Raw genomic sequence first — 22,605 nt, 5'->3', positions numbered from 1 at the left:
CGATATTGGCGCGCTGGTGGAAATTTCTCAACGACATCGGTCTACCGTCCAGCGCGATGGGGCGATTAACTTGGATCTTTGGATATGGAAGCTCGGATGGTGCTAATTGATCGGTAGGAAATGTAGGCAATCTTGGGGCAATGTTCAACACTTTGATGTCCTCGATATATTTTCAAAAGCAGTTCAGTAAGGCGTTTTGCTAAATCTATACCATGTGCAACACATCCTTAAATCCTTCGTAATATAGGAAACTTTGATAGGAAATCTTGATATTTTCTATATCCGCTTCACCTTCGGTATGCTGGTCTATCAGATGTATGGAATCCTTCCCTGAACGCTGGGCTTCGGCTTCGCCTTCTCGGGGGATTGTTTTCCCTCGGATAATCTCGTCGGTTTATTGGACGTGACATTTCATGCCTGCTATTGCGTCGATCCCAATCTCGATCTAGGTTGCTATTTGAGGTAGTACCCTCGCCCTCACGATTACGACTGTCGAAGCCACCTGGGTAGCTGGGGACATAGGAGTCTAGATTCCCGTCTGACCGGCCCACAAATCGTCCCGGATGAATAGTGCTATCACGTCCTGGTCTACTTGAATGAACTGCAGCCCATGGTTGGTGAGTAGACGTCGGAGGCTTAGGCGGGAGACCACTGTCTCTTTGCCAGGGCGGAACCACCTCGGTGCCCTGCCTTGCTCGTGCTGTGTGGGCTTCAGTATTTCGATGGTCGAGAGACCGCCTCGAATGGCCGCCCTGGTTTCCGTAGTTTGGTTTGCCCACGCGTGCAGCGCCAGGAATGCGGCTGTTTTTGGTTTCCATTGCAGGTCTGGTTCCGGAATTTGTTGCCCAGCCTCCGTTTTGCCCTATGCCCACTGATCCGCCCGCGGGGGCTGGGGGCATAGCCGCTCGTTGTCCACGAAACCTTCTTCTATCCAATTCATGTGAATCTTCAAAATGGGGTATCTCGCCCGGGCGAGCTGGGAGGGGTGGAGTGAAAAAGTATGGATGCTCCAGTGCATCGATAGCGGTTATCCTTTTCCGCCAGTCCAATTTGAGGAGCTCACCAAGCAGTGAAATAGCAGCGGGGCTTTGGCTGTAACATTGTTAGTCACTCTCCCACGACATGCTCGCGACAACATTGCTCTTTCGAGATTCACGTTGGGGGATTCGGCCATACTCTCTGAAGACTTCGTGCAAATTCCCAGGTTTGTGACCAAAGGTTCTGACGCCCTCGCAACCGGGCAAAGAGCTCCAGCCAGGCATGCTCTCCTCTGTGGGCGCGCCCACTAGACTGAATATAAGTTGAGCTTGATTCAAGTCGCTACTACCGGCAAGGATAGGCTTTCCCTTGAACATTTCCCCAAAAACACACCTATCACTGTCAATAACAGACTGTACGACGGGCAGGCGAGAACACTCACCCGACACCCCACATGTCTATAGCCGTGGTGTACCGTCTCAGTTGTAGAAGCAATTCTGGTGGGCGATACCATCGAGTCACAACTAATGAGGTGTAATCCCTCTTGGCCTCCCCTCCACCCTTCCCAGGCTGAGGTGGGTCCTCATCGTATGGTCGGGCCAGTCCAAAGTCTGCAATTTGAAGTATGCCTTTGTTGTTGATGAGCAGATTGGCAGCTGCGGATATGTTAATACCCAGCATCACAGTTCGGGGGAAAAACCAAACATTACCTTTCATGTCACGATGCAAGATACGATTCTATGAAAATGTTAGAAGCAACGCCTCCAGGTAGGGAAAACAAACAAAGCAATACCCCATGCAAATATTTAAGGCCTTCAAGCAATTGTAGCATATAGCACTTTATTTGCGGCTGAGTAAAACTGACTGCCGGGTTCTCCAGTAGTCCCGAAAGATCATGCTCCATATAGGGCGTTACCATGTACATGCTCGGCTTCTTTCGCCCCTCTCCTAAGCAGAGGTAAGATTCCAATATAAAACGAGATAGATAAGGGGGTTTCACCTTTACTTCGCTCCACAGCCATCTCCCTTAACTGCAGGATATTATTATGGGCGAGCATTTTAAGAAGCTTGATTTCACGCAGAGCAGTGATCGGAAACTTTTGTACAGACATTAGCAACAGAAAACGCGAGCTTGGTTGCTACCTACTCCATCCTTTTCATTGTGCATGAGAATCTTTTTGAGGGCAACAGTGGAGCCGTCCCTTTTTGATCGTGCTTTATAAACTTCTCTGCGGGAAGTCAGCAAGAGAAGCTTCTGATATATGCATCGATACATACCCAAAAGTACCCTCCCCAAGCTTTCCTAGGAACTCGAAATCACGAATGTTGGTGCATCCTCGGAATCTGTTATTCCCGCTGCCATCTCTTTCCAGGGATGATGCCACCATGATCTATAAGTGGCCTGGGGTTGATGGTCACCAGAATTTAGAGAAGGACGAGGTCAAAGGAGGTGGTTCAAAGAGGGCAGCCTTGGGACAGGCCAATAATTGGCGATTCGCCGTTGATTGGATTTTGCGCCAACTGCGGTTCTTCGATCTTGAGCGTTCAAGCTGATTATGGGTATACGTGTTCGTCGCTGTTTTTATTTAAGACCAACCACCTGCTTGAACAATGTCTTTTGGGTTAGTTGGGTAAATTAACCCATGACCCAAGGGGAGAAAGAGCTACCGGGTTTGTATGTAGCTAATGATGTCAGAGGACGTCTCGTTCTAGACGGTGACAATCGCTCGGTCGGAGAGAACGGAAAGGTGAGGATGCGTAAGAGTCATAATAGTTCAAACTAACGATCAGAGTTGCAGTGTTCCGTCTCTGGGCCTTAATTAGCCCATTGTTGCGAACCCTCAAGGTGGTTCGATTTTGGCCGGTGAATCAACCGGCGGCAAAGACCAGGCGGATCACATGACTGTCATGCTTTATGGCTGGGCGGGCGTTTCCGTTGATGTTCGTCGGGAGGAGTCTTGCTATCATCCCCCGTCCTTGAAAATCAAGAGAAGTACTGCGTCACCCCCTTGTCCCTTCCTCTGCCATTTGTGTCATGCTGACATGTTATCAATAGACATGGCCTCGAACCACCCAATCCATATCCATCCTGCGCGGCCGCTCTACCGGTTCACCGCAACAGCCCTAGGTGCCAGCATGTGGTTTTTCGTACGAGTCCCGCACTCTTACCGTTCACTTTGGACTATGCTGACCGTGAAACCTTCTCTACGCTATAGTTGATGTACCGAGCTAAGAAGGACGGACCTGCTTTGTTGGGTTGGAAGCATCCTTGGGATCATTGAACGTGCTGGGGTATAATTTGCAGTCATTACAACAGGGCCTCTTGAGAGCTTCGTGTACTCATAAACTAACTACACTTTCCCGCCAATCTTGGGATTGAATGTGATTTTTGTTTCGTCAACACTCATAAAAGTGCTGGTGATGCATACTTGGGCCTCGGTCGGGTTAGCGACGCCGGACATCAGATCTTACTACTGTGCTCTGTTCCTTTTCTGTCGTGGGTGCTAAAATTTGAAGCTACGCATATCTTATAGCCGTTTGATTTGTCTGCCCTGAGAATTATCTTTATTGAATGGGTAGGACATGATGCGACGCCTAGATTCACGATCCAGTTGCAAGGACGTAGTCTAGTTATAACTCCTGCCTAGAAAACAGGCCCATGAAAACCTTCCCATGTTCATTTTCGTATTTCTTCCAGCAATAATTTGTACTGGCGGCGCTGCTTTTGGTGGTGTGGTCGAAGGAATGTGTACATGCGCCTAAGAGCTCGAGCAAGCCGGGGAAAGAGCAGGCATTCCGCGACCCAGGAGAAGGAAAACGCGCCAACAGCAAGCACGAGTAACCAGAGCGCAAATTGATCAGACAAAAACGTCAACTGCATTATTCGTGATACCCACTCAGATGGCTTGAACAGCATGTAGCAGGATACAATCAAGTCCACAGCTATGACGCACATGAAGGGCTCTATGGCTTGTTAGATGCCGGAAACGAAGTGAAAAAGGGGCAGGGGATATCGAAGGATAGACTCACTATTGGATTTCATCGGCATCCGGAACGGTGGACCGACGCTGAGAACAACACTTGCCAGGGTATACTGAAACGTGGAGATCAAAAACAGCGCAGTATTCTCAGAATTTTCGATGTTACTGTTCTCCAAATCTATCAGGGGAGGTTTGAACCTAGTTCCCAGGTCAGCAAGCCAAGTAGCAGCCTTTTGTATACACCCTAACGTACCATGGCTGTGATTGGACCGTTTTATAGGCTATAAGCTGCGTTAAGACACAAATCAATATTTGTCCCAGAAGAGGTGTCAAAACCTTCCGCGACACCAGATCAGCGGTTGGCCTTTTCCGAGAAAGCACAGGGTAAGGGCCGGTCCAGCCCACTGTTGAAAGTAGTTAGCCAAAGCGTTGCGACGGAAATTAAGAGGCCGATAAGGCCGAGTTGTTTTACTTACTGAATATTGCTATCGGAAGGATGAGAGCCAGGTCAATGAATAAGAACTAGAGGATCGGTAAGAATGAAACCGCACTATTTTGGGGGGGAATAAGTGACGCCGTTTACCTGGAAATCACCGAGGTTTGAACCTGAGGTGTATAGAAAGCTGACAGACGCAAATTGGATCGCCGAGTACAGACTCATGTACTTGAAGCAACAAAAGCTAGTGACCAATGCGGCTCGACCCTCCCTAAGCATTTATTTTAGCAAAGAAACAGGAACTTCATGGGTTGGTAATGGTGTGTACCTGATAACTGTTGGAACACACGAGACGTCAAATTGCCGGCTTGTGAACGGCGCAGCAACGGAAGCTTCCGCATCAGATAAGGATATTCCAACATCAGCGGCCTTCAATGCACCACAGTCATTCGCTCCGTCACCACAGAATCCGCAACAATAGTCAAGAGACTGGAGTTTTTCGACAAGCTCGTGTTTCTCATCTGGAGACATTCTGGCAAAAACACCCCCGAGTACAAGCATCTAGGCAAACAAAAGTAAGTTAGGTACTGCTAATGCAAGAAAGGTGCTTCGAAAGTATTGGCCCAACCACGGTTAAGGATTGTGGCACTCACCCGTTTGAGAATGGTCTCGTCACCATAATCCACGATCCACCGGAAAACATCCCCACTGACAGCAAGGGAGTATTCATGAAGATAACGGAGGTTGGTAGGTACGGACAAGTCAATATCTGCGGAGTTTAAGGGCGGCTGTAGAAGGTTAGCTGGGACTTGGAAAGAAGGCAATGCTGGTGAAAGGCATACCATTAGAGTGTTTGGGTCAAGTTTCAAGCAAGGATCGTCGACGCTCTCCCAATGAAGAGAGATCTTGGGGTCATCCGGATAACCTGATATAGAGTTAGCTGAAAAGCTTTGTGTAGCGAACGTGATAAGCACAAACCCTCCACAAAATGTGGGATGAAACATGGCTTGTCGGCGCTAATTAAACCACATTCACGAGCGACGCTGACTGCAGTAAGGATGTTATCACCCGTACACATAATGTTCCGTATTCCTGCTTGGCTCAGCTCCCTGATTGTTTCGAAAGTCTTCGGCTTTAATTTGTTTTCGAATATAATAAGTCCAATGAACTCCAGATTGCTTTCAGCCTCTGCACGACTCAATTTCTGGACTTTCATCCAGCTGAGCCTTTGTTCATATTTAGCTGCGCAGGCTATGACGCGGTAGCCCTGGTGAGTGTACTGGTTTAGGAGATCTTCGAAGTCACGGGGTACTAGAAAAAGGGTTGGTTAGCCGGGCTTCGTGTGTGAAAATGGCTGTATACCAACAAGTTTCCGGGCGGCATATGGCCTTCACACTCTCCGGCGCACCCTTGACAAAGACGCTGGCACCCCCGTCTCCAAATTGCCTTACAACCACACTTGAACGACGAAGCTCCGAAACAAACTCAAAATTACGCAGAACGCCAAGTTCGATTGGTGCCTGTGATGGATGTGAGCATCGAAGTGTGACGCGTCATAGATCTCATAAAGGGCAGATGAGGGAGAACATACACTTGAACGAGCCCCTTCGTAATCACGGAACTGAGCCGAAGAGTTTGGTGGCTTCGCGATAGCCTGGATTACAGCCTCAAAATTGGAACCTGGCTGCTCAGAAACTTGACCACCATCTTCTTGATAGGACCACCCCGTAAACTCAAACATCTTTACGTCTAGGGGGTCCCCAAGAAGTTCATCATCAATGGTTTTCAGTGAGTGGCATGTTGCCATGATGTAAGAGATTTTGGTACGATTGTCGAGATTGCCGCCTTCGATACTCGAGGGCACGGATGACATATCAGACACAAGATCGGTCAACCTTTTGCCCTGTTAGCATCCATGTCATGTTTGGTACATAGGCCTACCAACCTTATTTCATGATTCACAGTTCGTACTCCCAGAACATCTAGGCCATCCTCTGTCAGGGTGCCAGTTTTATCAAAACACACAACATCCAATTTGCCCCCAACGTTGACCCTATTTAACCAGGTTAGTATAAATGCATCATTATATTAAGCTAATTTACCTCACCTTTGAGGGCTAATGCAGAAGATTTTGTGGTTTTTCAACCGGGATAGTGCGAAATTGATTCCGATCGTCAGGGTAGCCGGTAAAGCTGGTGGAACAACAATCGTAATTAAATCAAGTGCTCTGACGATTATCAGATGCCAGGAAAGCTAAATTATGGCGTTAGCGTGCGTATTCCGGTTACCTGGTTTCAACTTACACCTAGTCGAACGAAGTTTACAAACGAGGCCACAAATCCCAAGAGGGCGACGGCACCCATCACAGAGATGTAGCGGAAAGAATCACGATAGAATTTAAACCCAGAGGGTTTGGGGAAAAGCATTGAACGAACAAGAGCACCTTTTGTAGTAAGGAACCCCGTTCTCACAACAATCGCCAAAGCAATCGCTTCGTCGTCCTCAACATTTTGAGGGCGTCTTGTTCGAATCACCCTCGTCCCACTGAAAAGGAAGTGCTTTGCGATATTAGGATGGACAGATGATGCATTCAAATCAAGATAATTGAGCGCGTCATCGGTCAATGGGGTCTTCGATATCGGAACCGATTCACCTAGTTGCGCTTTTTTAGACCAATACCTTTAATGTACGCAAACGTTTTTTCAACTCACCTGTGAGCATGCTTTCATTGACAATGCAGTCTCCAGATAGTAGAATACAATCGCAGGGAACTTGAATTAGAGATGGGTCCGAAAACTCAAATACATCTCCGGGCACTAGTTCACGAGATGCCACGGATCTCCCTGATGGTGCAGTGTGTCAGCAAATCAATATTTTACAAGAAACTAAGGGAATTTGGTTACACACAAAAACCGTTTCTAAGCACGCGAATATCACATTCAAAGAGGGAGATGCTCCTTAGGCGGCTCATTGTCTGAGAAGTTAAAACGTCTGTTCCTGTGCTGAGGAGTCTGAAGACATACCGATTTTGTTTCAAAAACAGTGGCCCCTATGCTGAAAAATGATATTGTAAATATGCAGACAGCATAATAATAATATTGGTCTAGTGACCATAGCACAAGGCTTGCGACTTGAAAGATATAGAATGGGTGAAAGGCCTAAAGAGGTAAGAATTTATTCCAAGAAGGGAGAAGGAAAAGAAGACCGACTTCATCCAGAAGAAGTTCAAACGCCGACTTTTGGTGAATGTCAATGAGGTTTTTGCCAAAGACCTGCTCTCGACTATCACGGTCATCGGCATCTAGTCCCATTCGCATCATTTTCGCGTTCGTCCACAAAGGATCTTTCCAGCCACTAATTAAACAAAACCTGTCTTCAACTTGATGGTAAAAGAAACGCAGATACCTATAATCAATGCAACGCAAGGACGAAACTGTAGGATCATTCTCCTCGTCGTATTGTTGAAAGCTGGAATCTGCAAAAATAGTGGAAAGCGGGCGTCCGTATTCTTGGCAGTGTACTTGGTATACATTGAATTGATTCCATTGATCCTGAATAGACATTAGTCGGAGGAGGCGAAGAAAGATGCCCTGGGCATGCAGGCAGGAATAAGTTAAGAAAAAAAACATACCTCTATTGCCACCCATTGGCAGGACCGAAGGGGCATGGGTCTTCCTATAACTCGAACACGCCATCTAGGGAACCATCTAAACAGCAAGTAAGCTAATCCAAGCGTAAACAGACACAGTGCATAGTATAGCGCTAGGCCTGTCAACGCTGTTGAAAATCCAGCAATTACAATTATCAGGTCCTCAGATTCGATATAAACTTTTTGATTATGCCTGTTGTCTGGTTTTCGACCACAGCTATAGGAGTTAACCGATGAGGGTCGCTGCGGCAGAAGAGGGTCTTCGATAGAGGGCCTCGAAGTAGATGGTCTTTTTGAGGCAAACGATGATCGGACAGACACGCTTGCTGGGTAAGCGTCATCTCGAAATTCTTCATCGTTGTCGCTCTCGATGTCCAAGGCATCTTCGTTTGGCCATTCGGTGAAAGACTCGTTTTCATGGAAATAGGTAAAGCTAGCCGTAGAGTTGTTACGGTTGCGACGGTAAGAGAAAGATGCGATACTGGATGGAATACTCTCGGAGATGGGACCATCGAATACCTGTTGAATCCGGTCATGCCTTGTTCATAGACAGATGGGTCATTTGGTTATTATGAAGAAACGCACCTCATTACGTGCCATTTCTACATCTGACACAATGCTATAGCTGTATGATTATCAGATAGCAGCCCCGAGCATCAATTGATTGGGTTGGAATCACCTGCTTCTCATAGAGTCGCGTCGACAGCCAGGCCCGCCAACGGGCGGTTGGAGTGGCCAATTTGGATGTGTAGAATGGTCCATTGCGTAAGTGCCGGCTCACGACCGACAGTGTTGAAATACTGTGGATGCTCACCAGTGGCTATGAGATAGAGAATCACACGACCAGAAACATGCTGGATAGGATTATAGACGGTAGATGCAGAGAAAAATCGAAAGTTCTGTCCTGTATAATATGAACATCGGCTTGACTTTCCTCTTAGGTATCACTCATATGCATGTCTTCGGTAAGGTGTTCGAATGATGCGGGTCGGCAGCGAAGCTCGATGATCGATGTTCCAATGTTATCTACACGTGACCGATAAGCTGCTAGGTACGAGGTATCGGGGGCCTGGGGTTGGGAGAGTGTAGTTATGTCATGCAGGATAACATTGAGATCTCGACTCGGAGATCGATCAGTCGCAGCAGGAGCTTGATGGACTGTGACTTAAGCCAATAATGGAGATACTAATATACATGCGTAAATCGGCTGCGACTCGGCGAAGTCGTTCTACTCCGTACTCCGTACTACACCTAGTCATACGGCCTCGGGATCGGCTGCGACTCGGCAAATCAAGATCTGAATAGTGATCGGAGGCATATGGTAGGCTGTGCAGCGTACCCTCAACGTCCTAGCTATGTACTCCCGTGTGTATCTATTCAATGCATTGTTTGTATCAGGAGTAATTATACCGGAAGAAACTACCTACCTCAGATAAATAACTTCAAGTCCTACTTATGTATGACGATGTATTTATCGTATGTATGTAATCGGGTACTAATTATACCTACCGCTTTAGATAGGTAGGTATACTTTATATGGCATAGAACCTAATAGAACATCTTTTAGATACTTCCTTCAGTACAGTTATCTTATACCTTGTATATTCCTGTAGGTCTTCCCTATAAAGAGTTCTAACTACCTATTAGGGTGTGTACGAAGTACCTACTAGGTACGGACCCATAAACCCCTAGGGTTCTAGATTCTTTCCTATGTTAGTATAGTGCTTGCAGAGTTTAGATTACAGGATGTGTATTAATACTATACGTATTGATGTAGATAATTTTCTGTAATCATCAAGGCACCTACCTAGTTATACATGACACTAGAGTAAGATATGTGGACATAATTGTTAACCTATGGTTTATCTTTAGTTACCAGCATGATTAGTTATATAACTAATCTGCTACCTACCTTCACCTACCGACAATAGGTGGCATTCATGGATGTTGTATATACCTAGCGTCGATACGGTACATGTAATTAAAGAATACATCCATGGATGTATGTATGTATATACCTACATAGGTACATACATAGGTACAGTACCTAGGTATGGGCGATAAGTACTACACATTACTGCGTACGGTAGATACCATGCAGGTATCCTGCCCCGATTAAATTTCCACGTAGGGAAGATATGGAAACTGGCAATCGGTATCTCGATGGTTACTATGGAAATCGACTGGTATTTGCCGGGGGTGTGGCCTAGAGCATCGGATATTTTCTGGTTGGCACCATAGCATAGAAGAATCGGTAGGCTTCAGCTGGTGGAGAGTGCGGTAAGTCGAACAGTTAGATGATTTTCTTTCAAGCACACAGAGCGTTTCCAGAACCCAAGTTTCCAAGGTGCATCAGACGGCCCTTGTTTGGTGGCATCGTGTCGTGTCGTGGTCAAAAAAAGAGGGAGAGACGAAGTTTCGCAGTATTGTTGGGAGCAGGCTGAAGGTTCCAGTCTCAACAGCCAGCATCCTCGTCCCGCCAAGCCCCTCGGCCCAAGGGCGCTAAGGATCCCACCAAGCCAGTATTCCAGACCTCCCAAAACTACCAAGCGTATCAAATTCTTCCCTCAACCCTTGATCTTTCGCCTCCGCGACAACCCCTCAGCCAACTTCTTTCTACACTATCTCCGACCCCTCTCTTGACCAAACAAGAACCCCCAAAATGTCTGAACCCATTAGAAATAAAAAAGCAGATTTCCCGGTTGCTCCGTAAGTCTCTATTCCACCCCCGACCTAAGTTCCATCATTGTCCACCCTGATGATACCGCTGCCGTGTAGCATCAAATCGCTGACGCCCGTTTCTGAATGCCAGGACGCCGCAAAACACTCCGGCTAACAATGCCCCTATCTCGTCTCACGCCCAACAACCCGGAGTCGACAGCATAAAAGAAGGTATACCAACAGCCCTTCTTTACCCCGTTCGCGCTGCCTATACCTAACTTCATGGCCAGAATCCCTTGATCATGCTGCCGCCGCTTCTCTTTTTGCCAGGAACCCTGGGCTTGTTTCGATGATCCAAGGGAAACTGGGATCGCTTGTTGGCCGCTCATCGGGCTACATTGAATCTTTACCAGCACCTGTGCGCCGCCGCGTGGCTGGTCTGAAGGGCATTCAGAAAGATCACGCCAAACTTGAAGCCCAGTTCCAGGAGGAAGTATTAGAGCTTGAAAAGAAGTACTTCGCGAAGTTCACTCCTCTGTACCAGAGACGTGCTACAATAATCAATGGCGCTGCGGAGCCGACCGACCCTGAGGTTGAAGCGGGTAAAGGAGATGACGAGGAGGAAGATGCGGATGTCAAGGTTGAGGATGAGTCGAAAAAGGAGGACGACAAAGAATCCCAAGCAGCTGGAATCCCAGAATTCTGGCTCTCCGCCATGAAAAACCAGATTTCTCTTGCGGAAATGATCACTGAACGGGATGAAGAAGCCCTTAAGCATCTCACCGACATTAGAATGGAATATCTCGATCGCCCAGGCTTCCGTCTCATTTTTGAGTTTTCGGAGAACGCTTTCTTCAGCAACAATACCATCTCCAAGACCTACTATTACAAAGAAGAGAACGGATACGGTGGTGATTTTATCTACGACCATGCCGAGGGCACTAAAATTGATTGGAAGCCCGACCAAGATCTCACCGTCCGTGTGGAAAGCAAAAAACAGAGAAACAAGAGTGAGCTCAATCCCATTTCCCTCACGACTTGGTGGGTTTTTCTTACTTGTTCCCAGACACCAAGCAGACTCGCGTCGTGAAGATTACCGTCCCCACCGAGTCCTTCTTCAACTTCTTTTCTCCTCCGCAGCCCCCCACAGATGATGATGATACTGTCACCACCGACATTGAGGAGCGTCTTGAACTCGACTACCAGCTTGGCGAAGATATCAAAGAGAAACTCATCCCCCGCGCCATTGATTGGTTTACAGGCGAGGCACTTCAGTTCGAGGAGCTGGGTGACGATATGGACCCGGATGAGTTTGAAGATGAGGACGATGAAGATGAGGAGGACGAAGAGGACGAAGATGAGGACGATAGAAAATCGGATCGGGACATGGACGATGACTCCGACGAAGAGGTATGTCCTCCACAAATTTCCCCGTCAACCTCCATCTATTCTAGTACTAATGGAGACCAGGACGGTACTTCCAAGCCCAAGAAAGAGGCGGCCGAATGCAAACAAAGCTGAACGTCTCGAAGCTTTATCTTACAGGCAAATGGAGCAGATAATTAGTCTATGCTACTTTCCTCGGGCCTAGCTCAAGATGGATGGTCTTCTCCGTTCCTCTTTCGCCGGTTCCCGTTCCCTGTCCACCATTGCTTTTTTCTTTCTTTCTTGTTTCCTCTTCTCCCCCCACATATATTTGGTCCCCATTTCACGCCCGTCACCTTCATGAAAATTTGCCTTATCAGATTGCTTCAACCTTACAACAGTGCCGTGCAAACTTCTACTCATCACTAATCTAAGTTCATTCATATCCGTATTCCAGAGTGTAAAATCTGTGCACGCCGTCGCGCCTTTCACTTTGGGGGATATGTAATGGATATCTATGCTCATCTTGGGCGTCCCAGAGTAAACCGCTTTGCGCTTTCGAGGTCCCGTTTTCTCCGCTGTTATTTCTGTTTCTTTTACACTCTCCCTTTATCTCTTGTTTCATGCTTTTTCTTTTCTTTTCTTTTCTTTTTATTTTTTATTTTTATTTTTTTCAATCATGCGATTCCATATTCTGCTTGTCTCAGTCTCAGTTTGTTCATTGCACCATTTAAAATTCTGGCGGCGCGAGGAGTACGCTTTTTTTTTTTTTTTTTAATTACTCTGAATTTTCATCAGATAGCTTCCCTTTGGCTCAAAAGATCCGAGGAGAGACAGTACATGGTGTAAAAGTTAAAAAATAAAAAATAAGAATTGGTAGTTTTGGTATGCGACTGGCGAGGAGCTGGGGAGGACCTCATCTCACCGCTCCTTCAGGCCAACCTTTCTTCCCCTAAAATTCTTCCTAAAACCGAGATAATAAAGTGGCCAACCATCTAACTGCATCGAAGCAGCACCCCAGAACTCTTATGACCAGAGTAGGTGTTTTTTAAACAAGGGCTGATGTCCGTAATGGTAAAACAAGCGTCTGGGAAAGCCCCCAACATGCAGATGCGTCGACATCATTAGTAGCGCCCGACCAAGTGACCAAGGCCAACATGTCTTGATTCTTGGCGGTGGCAGCTGTGGGGATTGTTCCGACAAGTGGCGCGGCTCCCCAATCCTCAGGGGTTGTGGCTCGCTAACGGCCAGCTGTTAGCAGCCATTTAGTTCAATAACTCCTTCAATAGTGAGCATAGTGGAAACCTTTCTTTTTTCATATTTCAGCGTTAAACTCGGCCTGGGCTGTCACAAACGTGGCTTGTGTTTCCGACCTTTCACATCTACTGGCCGTCCTTGTTCCTCCTTCTACTAGATGCTTCATCCCGATCTTTGCCCAGCTTGTCCAGCCCGCATTGAGTTGTTGCTCCGCCCTCGTTTGAACCTGGATTGTTCAGTCCTCTGTCAAGAGGCGTCGTCTTGATGGCACACAACTACGAAGTCGGCACAAGGGCCTGGCAGCCCGACCCGACTGAGGGATGGGTTGCTTCCGAAGTGAAGGAGAAGTCGGTTGATGGAGACAAAGTTCAACTTGTATTCTTGATGGAAAATGGGGAGGTCAGTCGCCGTCATTCGTCATCCAAAATCGTATCGTTGCATGGTGATTAACCTACCAATTCTGGGGCAAACAGTCAAAAACCGTGGAGACCACGCTGGAAGAGTTGCAGTTGGACAACAACTCACGCTTGCCTCCCTTGATGAACCCCGCCATGTTAGAAGCTAGCGAGGATCTCACGAATCTTTCTCACTTAAATGAGCCAGCTGGTTTGTCTAGCTCTGGATATTTGCATGTGCGCAGAGACTAACGGCCCCCAAGTTTTGCAGGCGATAAAACTTCGTTATGCGCAGAAGGAAATATACACATACAGTGGAATCGTCCTCATCGCGACAAATCCATTCGCTCGAGTTGACTCCCTCTACGTGCCCCAGATGGTACAAGTATACGCGGGGAAGCATCGTGCGTCACAAGCGCCTCATTTGTTCGCCATCGCCGAAGAAGCATTTGCGTAAGAACCGACAGCTCCTCTCCGCCATGCAGTATTGCTTACCGGGGACCCTATGCAGTGACATGTTACGAGATGGGAAGAACCAGACAATCGTTGTCTCCGGAGAATCGGGTGCGGGGAAGACGGTCAGCGCCAAATACATCATGCGGTATTTCGCAACCCGCGAGTCTTCGGATCAACCAGGCAAGTACACCACGAGCAGGGCAGACGCAATCAGTGAGACAGAAGAACAAATACTGGCCACCAATCCGGTTATGGAAGCTTTCGGAAACGCCAAAACCACGCGCAACGATAATTCCTCACGATTCGGAAAGTACATCGAGATCATGTTCGACGACCGGACCAACATCATTGGTGCCAAAATCAGAACATACCTCTTGGAACGGTCACGTTTAGTATTCCAGCCGCTCAAGGAACGAAACTATCACATCTTCTACCAGCTTGTAGCTGGTGCGACAGATGATGAAAGGCAAGCCTTACATCTGGGCTCGGTTGAGGATTTTGACTATCTAAATCAAGGCGGGACACCCACGATTGATGGTGTAGATGATAAGATGGAGTTTAATGCAACCAGAAAATCCCTAAGCACCATCGGTGTATCGGACAAAACACAAACCGAAATCTTCCGCATCCTAGCAGCTCTTTTGCACCTTGGCAATGTTAAGATCACAGCCACCAGGACTGACTCCACCCTTTCGCCTACGGAGCCCGGTCTGGTCAAAGCCTGTGATCTGTTTGGTATCGATGCCAACGAATTTGCCAAGTGGATTGTCAAAAAGCAGCTCATCACAAGAGGTGAAAAAATCACCTCCAATTTGACCCAACAGCAAGCCACCGTTGTCCGGGACTCAGTTGCCAAATTCATCTACTCGAGCCTCTTCGATTGGCTTGTTGACAAAATCAACTGTGGTCTAGCAACCGACCAAGTTATGAGCCAATTCAAGGCCTTCATCGGAGTTCTGGATATCTACGGCTTCGAGCATTTCGCCAAGAACTCGTTCGAACAGTTTTGCATCAACTACGCCAACGAGAAACTCCAACAGGAGTTCAATCAGCACGTTTTCAAGCTTGAGCAAGAAGAATATGTACGGGAGCAAATTGACTGGACATTCATTGATTTCTCCGACAACCAGCCATGCATTGATTTAATTGAAGCAAAACTGGGTATCTTGTCTCTCTTGGACGAGGAGTCTCGGCTTCCAATGGGTTCCGACGAGCAATTTGTGACCAAGCTGCACCACAACTTCGCGGCCGATAAGCAAAAGTTCTACAAGAAACCTCGATTTGGGAAATCCGCTTTCACCATATGTCACTATGCGGTTGACGTAACTTATGAGTCCGATGGCTTTATAGAGAAGAACAGGGACACCGTCCCTGACGAGCACATGGAAATCCTGCGCAATTCTTCGAATGAGTTTGTGAAGGAAATATTAGATACAGCAGCCGCTGTCCGCGAAAAGGATTCGGCTTCTATCTCGTCCAAGCCCGTCGCTGCTCCGGGCCGCAAAATCGGCGTGGCCGTCAACCGCAAACCCACTCTTGGTGGAATTTTCAAATCATCATTGATCGAGCTCATGAATACGATCAATTCCACGGACGTGCATTACATCCGCTGCATCAAGCCGAACGAAGCAAAGGAATCTTGGAAGTTCGAAGGGCCTATGGTTCTTAGTCAATTGAGGGCTTGTGGTGTCCTTGAGACGGTTCGGATTAGTACTGCTGGCTATCCTACTCGCTGGACTTACGAGGAATTTGCCATCCGTTACTATATGCTTTGTCATTCTTCACAATGGACATCGGAAATACGAGAAATGTGCCACGCAATTCTTCAGAAGGCTCTTGGGGACGGAAGTCACAAGAAAGAAGATAAATACCAACTTGGTTTGACCAAGATATTCTTCCGGGCTGGCATGCTCGCATTCCTTGAGAACCTGCGCACGTCGAAGTTGAATGAATGTGCGATCATGATACAGAAGAATCTCCGGTGCAAATACTACCGACGTAGGTACCTCGAAGCTCGCGCTTCCATTCTCACCACACAGGCGCTCATCAGGGGCTTTCTGGCAAGACAACATGCGGCTGAAGTGCGCCAGGTCAAGGCTGCCACGACAATTCAAAGAGTGTGGAGGGGACATAAGGACAGGAAAAATTACAACCGTATCCGTGGAAACTTCGTCCTGTTCCAGTCTGTTGCCAAGGGTTTCCTTTGTCGCCAGAATATTATGGATACTATCCATGGCAACGCAGCAAAGGTCATCCAGCGTTCTTTCCGTTCTTGGCGACAGCTGCGCGCGTGGCGACAGTATCGCCGGAACGTAATCACTGTCCAGAACCTTTGGAGGGGCAGGGAAGCCAGAAAGGAATACAAAAGGCTACGAGAGGATGCGCGAGACTTGAAGCAGATTTCGTACAAACTGGAGAACAAGGTGGTGGAACTCACTCAGTATCTTGAATCTTTGAAGCGTGAAAACAGGTCGTTGAATTCACAGTTGGAGAATTATGAGACCCAGGTCAAGTCCTGGAGGAGTCGTCACAATGCTTTGGAGAATCGCACGAGAGAACTCCAGGCTGAGGCCAACCAGGCCGGCATTACTGCAGCCCGTTTAACCGCCATGGAAGAAGAGATGAGCACATTGCGACAGAATCATCAGGACGCCCAAGCAACCATCAAGCGTCTCCAAGAGGAAGAAAGGGCGTCACGCGAATCGATTCTTGCTGCAAACCAGGAACTGGAAGGGCTCAGGCATCTGAACAACGAGGCCGAAAGCGAGAAGGTCTCCCTTCGCCAGCAGGTTGCCGACCTCGAAGAACAGTTGGAACTTGCCAAACGGACTATGCCCGTGAATGGGTTGAATGGAGAACAGCAGAACGGCGGGTCTATCCAGCCTCCCGCCACCGGTTTGATCAACCTAGTTTCCTCCAAAAAACCGAAGCCTAAAAGACGCAGTGCTGGAGCAGAAAAGATCGAAACCGATCGCTTTAGCGGTGCTTACAACCCAAGGCCCGTGTCTATGGCAATCCCAAGCACACTCGCTCGTCAGAACATCTCAAACACGACTTTCTCCCCGGGATTGGATTCCGTTGAAGTTGAACTTGAGAATCTGCTGTCCGAGGAAGATGAACTGAATGAGGAGGTCACAATGGGTTTGATCCGCAACCTTAAAATCCCACTCCCCAGTTCGACCCCACCCCCAACCGAGAAGGAGGTCCTGTTCCCTGCCTATCTTATAAACCTCGTGACCTCTGAGATGTGGAACAACGGCTTCGTGAAGGAGTCCGAACGCTTCTTGGCCAATGTCATGCAGTCAATTCAGCAGGAAGTCATGCAGCACGACGGTGACGACGCTGTCAATCCTGGGGCGTTTTGGCTCTCCAACGTTCATGAAATGCTGTCGTTTGTGTTCTTGGCTGAGGATTGGTATGAAGCGCAGAAGACCGACAATTACGAGTATGATCGTCTTCTGGAGATTGTGAAGCACGACCTGGAAAGCCTGGAATTCAATATCTATCATACTTGGATGAAAGTCCTGAAGAAAAAGCTTTTCAAGATGATTGTCCCGGCCATCATCGAATCCCAATCCCTGCCGGGATTCGTCACCAGTGAAACCAATCGATTTTTAGGAAAGCTTCTTCCCTCTAACAATAATCCGGCCTATAGCATGGATAATCTTCTTAGCCTCTTGAACAACGTTTACAAGGCAATGAAAGCATTCTACCTTGAGGATTCGATTATCATCCAAACCGTCACCGAGCTTCTTCGTCTCGTTGGGGTTACCGCGTTCAACGATCTTCTCATGCGGCGAAATTTCCTGTCTTGGAAACGTGGCCTCCAGATCAATTACAACATAACGCGCATTGAGGAGTGGTGCAAGAGTCACGATATGCCCGAGGGCACACTGCAACTAGAGCACTTGATGGTATGGTCTTTCTTTAACAGGGACTGAGTCTATGACTGGGCCGAGTCTGAATACTGACAATCAAATAGCAAGCCACTAAGCTCCTTCAACTAAAGAAGGCCACGTTGAACGATATTGAAATTATACAGGATATATGCTGGATGTAGGCAACCAATCCTGTCCGAGCATTCCAGGTTCGACTCCGCTAAACAGGACTATAGGCTTTCCCCCAATCAGATCCAAAAACTGCTGAATCAATACCTTGTGGCGGATTACGAGCAACCGATCAATGGCGAAATTATGAAGGCAGTGGCCTCTCGTGTCACGGAAAAGAGCGATGTCCTTTTATTGACACCCGTTGATATGGAAGACAGCGGGCCGTATGAAATTGCCGACCCGCGGGTCATCACGGCTCTGGAGACTTATACTCCTTCCTGTATGTTCACCGACAGCGAGAATTGGGATTTGTGCTAATCGTGTCTCAGGGCTTCAAACGCCGCGACTTAAACGACTTGCTGAAATTGTGTCCGCCCAGGCAATGGCACAGCAGGAGAGGCTTGAAATGGCGGAGAACGGGAGTATGACAGCTGAGTAGTGCTCGGGGTAGACCACCGGCCGTCACAGGGCCTATGAATCAGAGTGGGAGTCGTTTTTTCTTACAACGGTCCCGGTTTTTGCAGTTGGATGCACATATATCATTTGGCGACATAATCCGTCGTTTTCTGTGTTTATCGTTATCATTATGATTAGATTCCCGTTTGAAATCTGGACGTCCTCGATGCATAGATACGAAAGACAAATCAATCAGCTTGAGAAGTTAAGGCGTTGCCGACACTAGAATGATAGATGTAGGAGCCGGGGGGGTAATGCGAGCGACTGGGTGGATGCCACTAGGAATGCATTCACATATGCGGGCGCTGTAGGGTGAGCAGTCGACATGATGGTTTACACTGGTAGGGGGGCAGGTACATATTGCAGTGTATGCGCACACACTAGATTAGAAGAAGGGATCAATGAAGTAAATAAATTCGAAGAAACATTCTGCTCCACCTCAATAGTATATCCGCAGTGTCCAGTGACAGGGCCTCGGCAAGTGCTTCCGCGGGGTGTTTGGCACAACAACCAACAACCCCTTCACAACAACCCTTCCTTCCGCTTGAGTCCCTGACGGTCCATTTAACTGAATCGTGACACTATTATCCACCATGGCTTCTGCTCCTCAAAAATTAAATTTCATCACAGGTAACAAAAACAAATTGGCGGAAGTGAGGGCAATCTTGGGCAGTGTCGTCAAGGTTGATAACCAGGCCGTCGATGTGCCCGAAATACAGGGAACCATTGAAGAAATCGCCAAGGAAAAGTGCAGACGCGCAGCAGAGGTGGTGAGCATCAACTCGATATCTTTCAGTCGGCACATTTGGCACCATGCTAATCAAATGGCGGGGGTAGGTCGGGGGTCCTGTCCTAACAGAGGACACAGCACTTGAGTTTCGCGCGCTGAAGGGCCTACCGGGCCCATACATGTTAGATCATTCCCCCTTACTTAGCCCGGCTTGCAGCCGATGCTAACTGCCTGGTTTTAATAAAACTAGCAAACAATTCCTTGATGCACTAGGTCACGAAGGATTGAATAAGTTGCTCGACTCGTTCGACGACAGAGCGGCCGAGGCCGTGTGCACGTTTGCATTCTGCCCTGGGCCCGGCTCCGCGGTTATTTTGTTCCAGGGAAGAACAGAGGTATGTTATGTTATGCCATCTGCTGAGGATCCTTGTTTCGATGGTGGGCTAATCTGTGTTTGTTGTTTGAAAGGGTACCATCGTTAGGCCCAGAGGGCCCGCGAATTTTGGTTAGTCACTTGGATTGGAGGACGTTTGTATCCTACTAATTTTTTATGATTTAATATAGGCTGGGATCCAATCTTCGAATACGAAACCCACACATACGCCGAGATGGAGAAGGAGAAGAAGGTAAGAGCCCGGGCCGTATGGCCTGAATTTGCACTAACGGACGAATAGAACAAAATCTCTCACAGATATAAAGCTCTAGTCAAGCTACAACAGTGGTTGATTGATGGACAACACTAGTCTTCTGGGCACGTCAGGTCTATTCGGTTTCAGAATGATCTTTCTTCCATGACTCGATCCAAGCCGAAATCCTCGCGCAGTTGTTCTCTACATCGTCATCCTTTTCACTACTGAGCTCGACCACCACTTCCTCATCGAAAGCCTCCCGAGCCTCTTCGAGGAGAACCCCGAAAATCTCCGCGTCTAAGTTCTCTTGCAGTTTTTCTTGTTTATATGCCCTGTTACAAACGGAATTTGTAAGAATCTTGTCTGAATAGGTGGGATGGAGGTTTCTGGTGGGCGTTGTGCGGGTCAAGTAGATGAAAGAAATAGAAGCTCAAACATGCCGGTAAAGAAACCAGGGAGAAAGGCTGCGGGTTTGTTGGTGCGTACCTTGTGGAAAGACGATCGTAGTGAACAGAGGTGGAGGGGCATCGCAGGACTACGACGAGATCGATCCAGGATTTCGGAAATAGATCACACGCATGCCAATCAATCAGGTAGCCACCCTTAAGTATCTCGTCCTCAATCGCATCCAAAAGCTGCTCAAGGAGTAAGTAACAGAAGAACCGGGATCGCTTGACGATAGCGCGGCATAATGTGCATTGAACATACTTTGTCTTCATCCACGACCCATGTTTCTAATTTCGAATCATAGGTATCGAAGCAGTCCCGTTCTTTTGCGATCTGGTTGATCGATAGATGCTGCAGGCCTGTCTCCTGCGCCAATTGCTGACAATGTACCGTTTTCCCTACGCCAGGGGTGCCTGTGATGATCACATTCGGAGTTGTTCGCATCTTGGCCTCAGCGGCAGTGCTGAGCAGCCAGAACCTGTAGTTTTTGCCAACAAGGGATGATAACGATTGAGGGGTAAGATCTCCAGTCAATCTATTTTATTTTTTTTTGCCTGCGGCTGCGGGGAAGCCTTATTGATGCCTGAGGCATAAATCAGGCGAGCCGGAGGCCCGGAACCAGAAAATCCGGCGGACTATGGAAGTATATTCTGTCTAGTAGATACACCTCACCGCTATCCTTTGAGTACAGATCTGCTCGAGCACCCATCGTGAATGGCCTATATCAAGATCACTTGTTTAAACACTGTTAATTCGTAGTGGCTATCTATGGTGGACCATAGAGCGTAGGTATACTTACAGGAAACATTTGTCTTTACAATAATAGCCTTGCTGCAGTCACCCTTCGGTAGGGCTTTTAGGAGGGGGCAACCTTCATTGGTTAGACGCATTCAACTCGAAACTCTAAACTCAAACCTGACTCACTTGAGAATTTCAAAGACCGGATACTTTTGCAAGTAACTTATCCCGCGTCGGTATCCCTTCAGGGTATGGAGTGGATTGCGGAACTTGAACTGCACCTCCTTTAAACGCTTTATCCATGAAGGGACCTGAAGCTTTGGATCAAAAACGAGGAGGTTTGCACTTCCATCGTCACGGACTTCGAATCCAACAATGGTCATGGAATGACCTTTTATTATCTTGTTAGCTAGTCTCCTATTTTTCTTCTCTTCTGTAAGGGTGCGTTAACATACCTTGATGCTGGAAGTAGATGGGAGGTAGATCTGTCACGAGAACTTTCTCATCGGTTTGACATGGACTCCCTGTTCGAAAATAATTTGCAACATTTGATAACAAAGCATTATGAGCCCGTAGCTGCGGAGTCTCTCCAATGCTACAAGCCTCACATCTACTCGCTGTTAGTGCTATAGTAGCAAGGGATCCTATGCTGAGACGTACGGGATTCCTAAACTCAGGAACAGAGCCTGTGCCTGTGGTTATGTATTAGAAACAGCGAACCCACTTTCTGGAGGCTGTGCCCTACCTCCGACGTGCCAATGAATTTCCTGGTGCCTCGTATGCCCCCGGTCTCTTCTCTCCCCACGCTATTGAGCCCCATGTCCCATGCATGTTCAATCATATCCTGTAGTTGCAAAATAGTAGGTAGCGGCCCAGAAAAGCGATCCTGACCCGGGAGATCAGAATGCCGTATATATGAGACCAGCATTTGAATATTCCGATAGCCGCAAAATCCGCCTTCTCTCGGCATCTTGGAAACTTGGGAAATTTTGGGGCTGCATAGGAACGCCCGTTTCACTGAGTTGTCGGCCCGGCAAAGACGCTCGAGAATTGGTATAATACCAGTAGCCTCATTTTCAACGGTTTCCAGTTTCTGGATTGTTCCATCGGGCGCGATTTGATTTGTTCGCGTCACTTTTGGCCCCTTCTCCAGCATCTTCCGAAGCCAGAAGGGCATCTGCCTCTCATGAACATGGGGTCCTAACTCTGCACGCTGTAAACGGCGTTTTTAGCTTTTCACGAAAGCGTGTCATCTAGGGAAGGTGAGAAAAGGGTATTAATATACCCCAAGCTTTCTAGTGCTCTCCTCCCGAGCGGTTGGTGAATGCATGACAACCAGGCTCGCGGGAGCCTTTGCGACTCATGCACTGTGTTCTTG

At 47.8% G+C, this 22,605-nt stretch overlaps 5 protein-coding genes across 5 annotated transcripts; 2 read left to right on the top strand and 3 right to left on the bottom strand.

Moving 5' to 3' along the window:
- Positions 1-287: 287 nt before the first annotated feature.
- On the bottom strand, positions 288-2,366 carry KD926_000591 (putative CDK9; the record flags this gene model as incomplete). The annotated part of the gene is made up of 8 exons (XM_053104388.1): positions 288-1,092; positions 1,177-1,371; positions 1,421-1,634; positions 1,689-1,716; positions 1,844-1,926; positions 1,979-2,075; positions 2,126-2,207; positions 2,257-2,366. 8 exons carry the CDS (start codon positions 2,364-2,366, stop codon positions 288-290), a joined length of 1,614 nt encoding a protein of 537 aa, XP_052952365.1.
- A 1,289-nt stretch (positions 2,367-3,655) lies between these two features.
- Positions 3,656-8,806, bottom strand: KD926_000590 (putative P-type ATPase; the record flags this gene model as incomplete). The annotated part of the gene is made up of 19 exons (XM_053104387.1): positions 3,656-3,942; positions 4,009-4,157; positions 4,213-4,363; positions 4,436-4,481; positions 4,543-4,666; positions 4,724-4,956; positions 5,049-5,183; positions 5,238-5,320; positions 5,374-5,706; positions 5,762-5,915; positions 5,987-6,290; positions 6,341-6,448; positions 6,503-6,648; positions 6,699-7,048; positions 7,107-7,238; positions 8,027-8,070; positions 8,136-8,563; positions 8,630-8,669; positions 8,724-8,806. The coding sequence occupies 19 exons, from the start codon at positions 8,804-8,806 to the stop codon at positions 3,656-3,658; spliced, it is 3,330 nt and encodes a 1,109-aa protein (XP_052952364.1).
- A 1,900-nt stretch (positions 8,807-10,706) lies between these two features.
- On the top strand, positions 10,707-12,226 carry nap1 (histone chaperone NAP1; the record flags this gene model as incomplete). The annotated part of the gene is made up of 5 exons (XM_053104386.1): positions 10,707-10,753; positions 10,857-10,936; positions 10,996-11,715; positions 11,772-12,115; positions 12,176-12,226. 5 exons carry the CDS (start codon positions 10,707-10,709, stop codon positions 12,224-12,226), a joined length of 1,242 nt encoding a protein of 413 aa, XP_052952363.1.
- Positions 12,227-13,591: 1,365 nt separating this feature from the next.
- On the top strand, positions 13,592-20,156 carry KD926_000588 (uncharacterized protein; the record flags this gene model as incomplete). The annotated part of the gene is made up of 13 exons (XM_053104385.1): positions 13,592-13,726; positions 13,801-13,933; positions 13,986-14,175; positions 14,234-18,092; positions 18,161-18,234; positions 18,293-18,507; positions 18,557-18,649; positions 19,314-19,453; positions 19,521-19,594; positions 19,664-19,808; positions 19,882-19,918; positions 19,978-20,039; positions 20,088-20,156. 13 exons carry the CDS (start codon positions 13,592-13,594, stop codon positions 20,154-20,156), a joined length of 5,226 nt encoding a protein of 1,741 aa, XP_052952362.1.
- A 19-nt stretch (positions 20,157-20,175) lies between these two features.
- KD926_000587 (DUF1671-domain-containing protein) lies at positions 20,176-22,557 on the bottom strand (the record flags this gene model as incomplete). Its single annotated transcript, XM_053104384.1, has 8 exons — positions 20,176-20,374; positions 20,529-20,677; positions 20,751-20,967; positions 21,414-21,618; positions 21,683-21,837; positions 21,888-21,919; positions 21,973-22,440; positions 22,513-22,557. 8 exons carry the CDS (start codon positions 22,555-22,557, stop codon positions 20,176-20,178), a joined length of 1,470 nt encoding a protein of 489 aa, XP_052952361.1.
- Between the last annotated feature and the right edge of the window lie 48 nt (positions 22,558-22,605).

The sequence above is a fragment of the Aspergillus affinis genome (genome assembly GCF_023601865.1).
Source record: "Aspergillus affinis strain CMG 70 chromosome Unknown NODE_110_length_122448_cov_86_396891, whole genome shotgun sequence".
NCBI classification, from domain to species: domain Eukaryota; kingdom Fungi; phylum Ascomycota; class Eurotiomycetes; order Eurotiales; family Aspergillaceae; genus Aspergillus; species Aspergillus affinis.
Note: the sequence above shows the minus strand (reverse complement) of the source record. Positions and strands in the feature narration are given on the sequence as shown.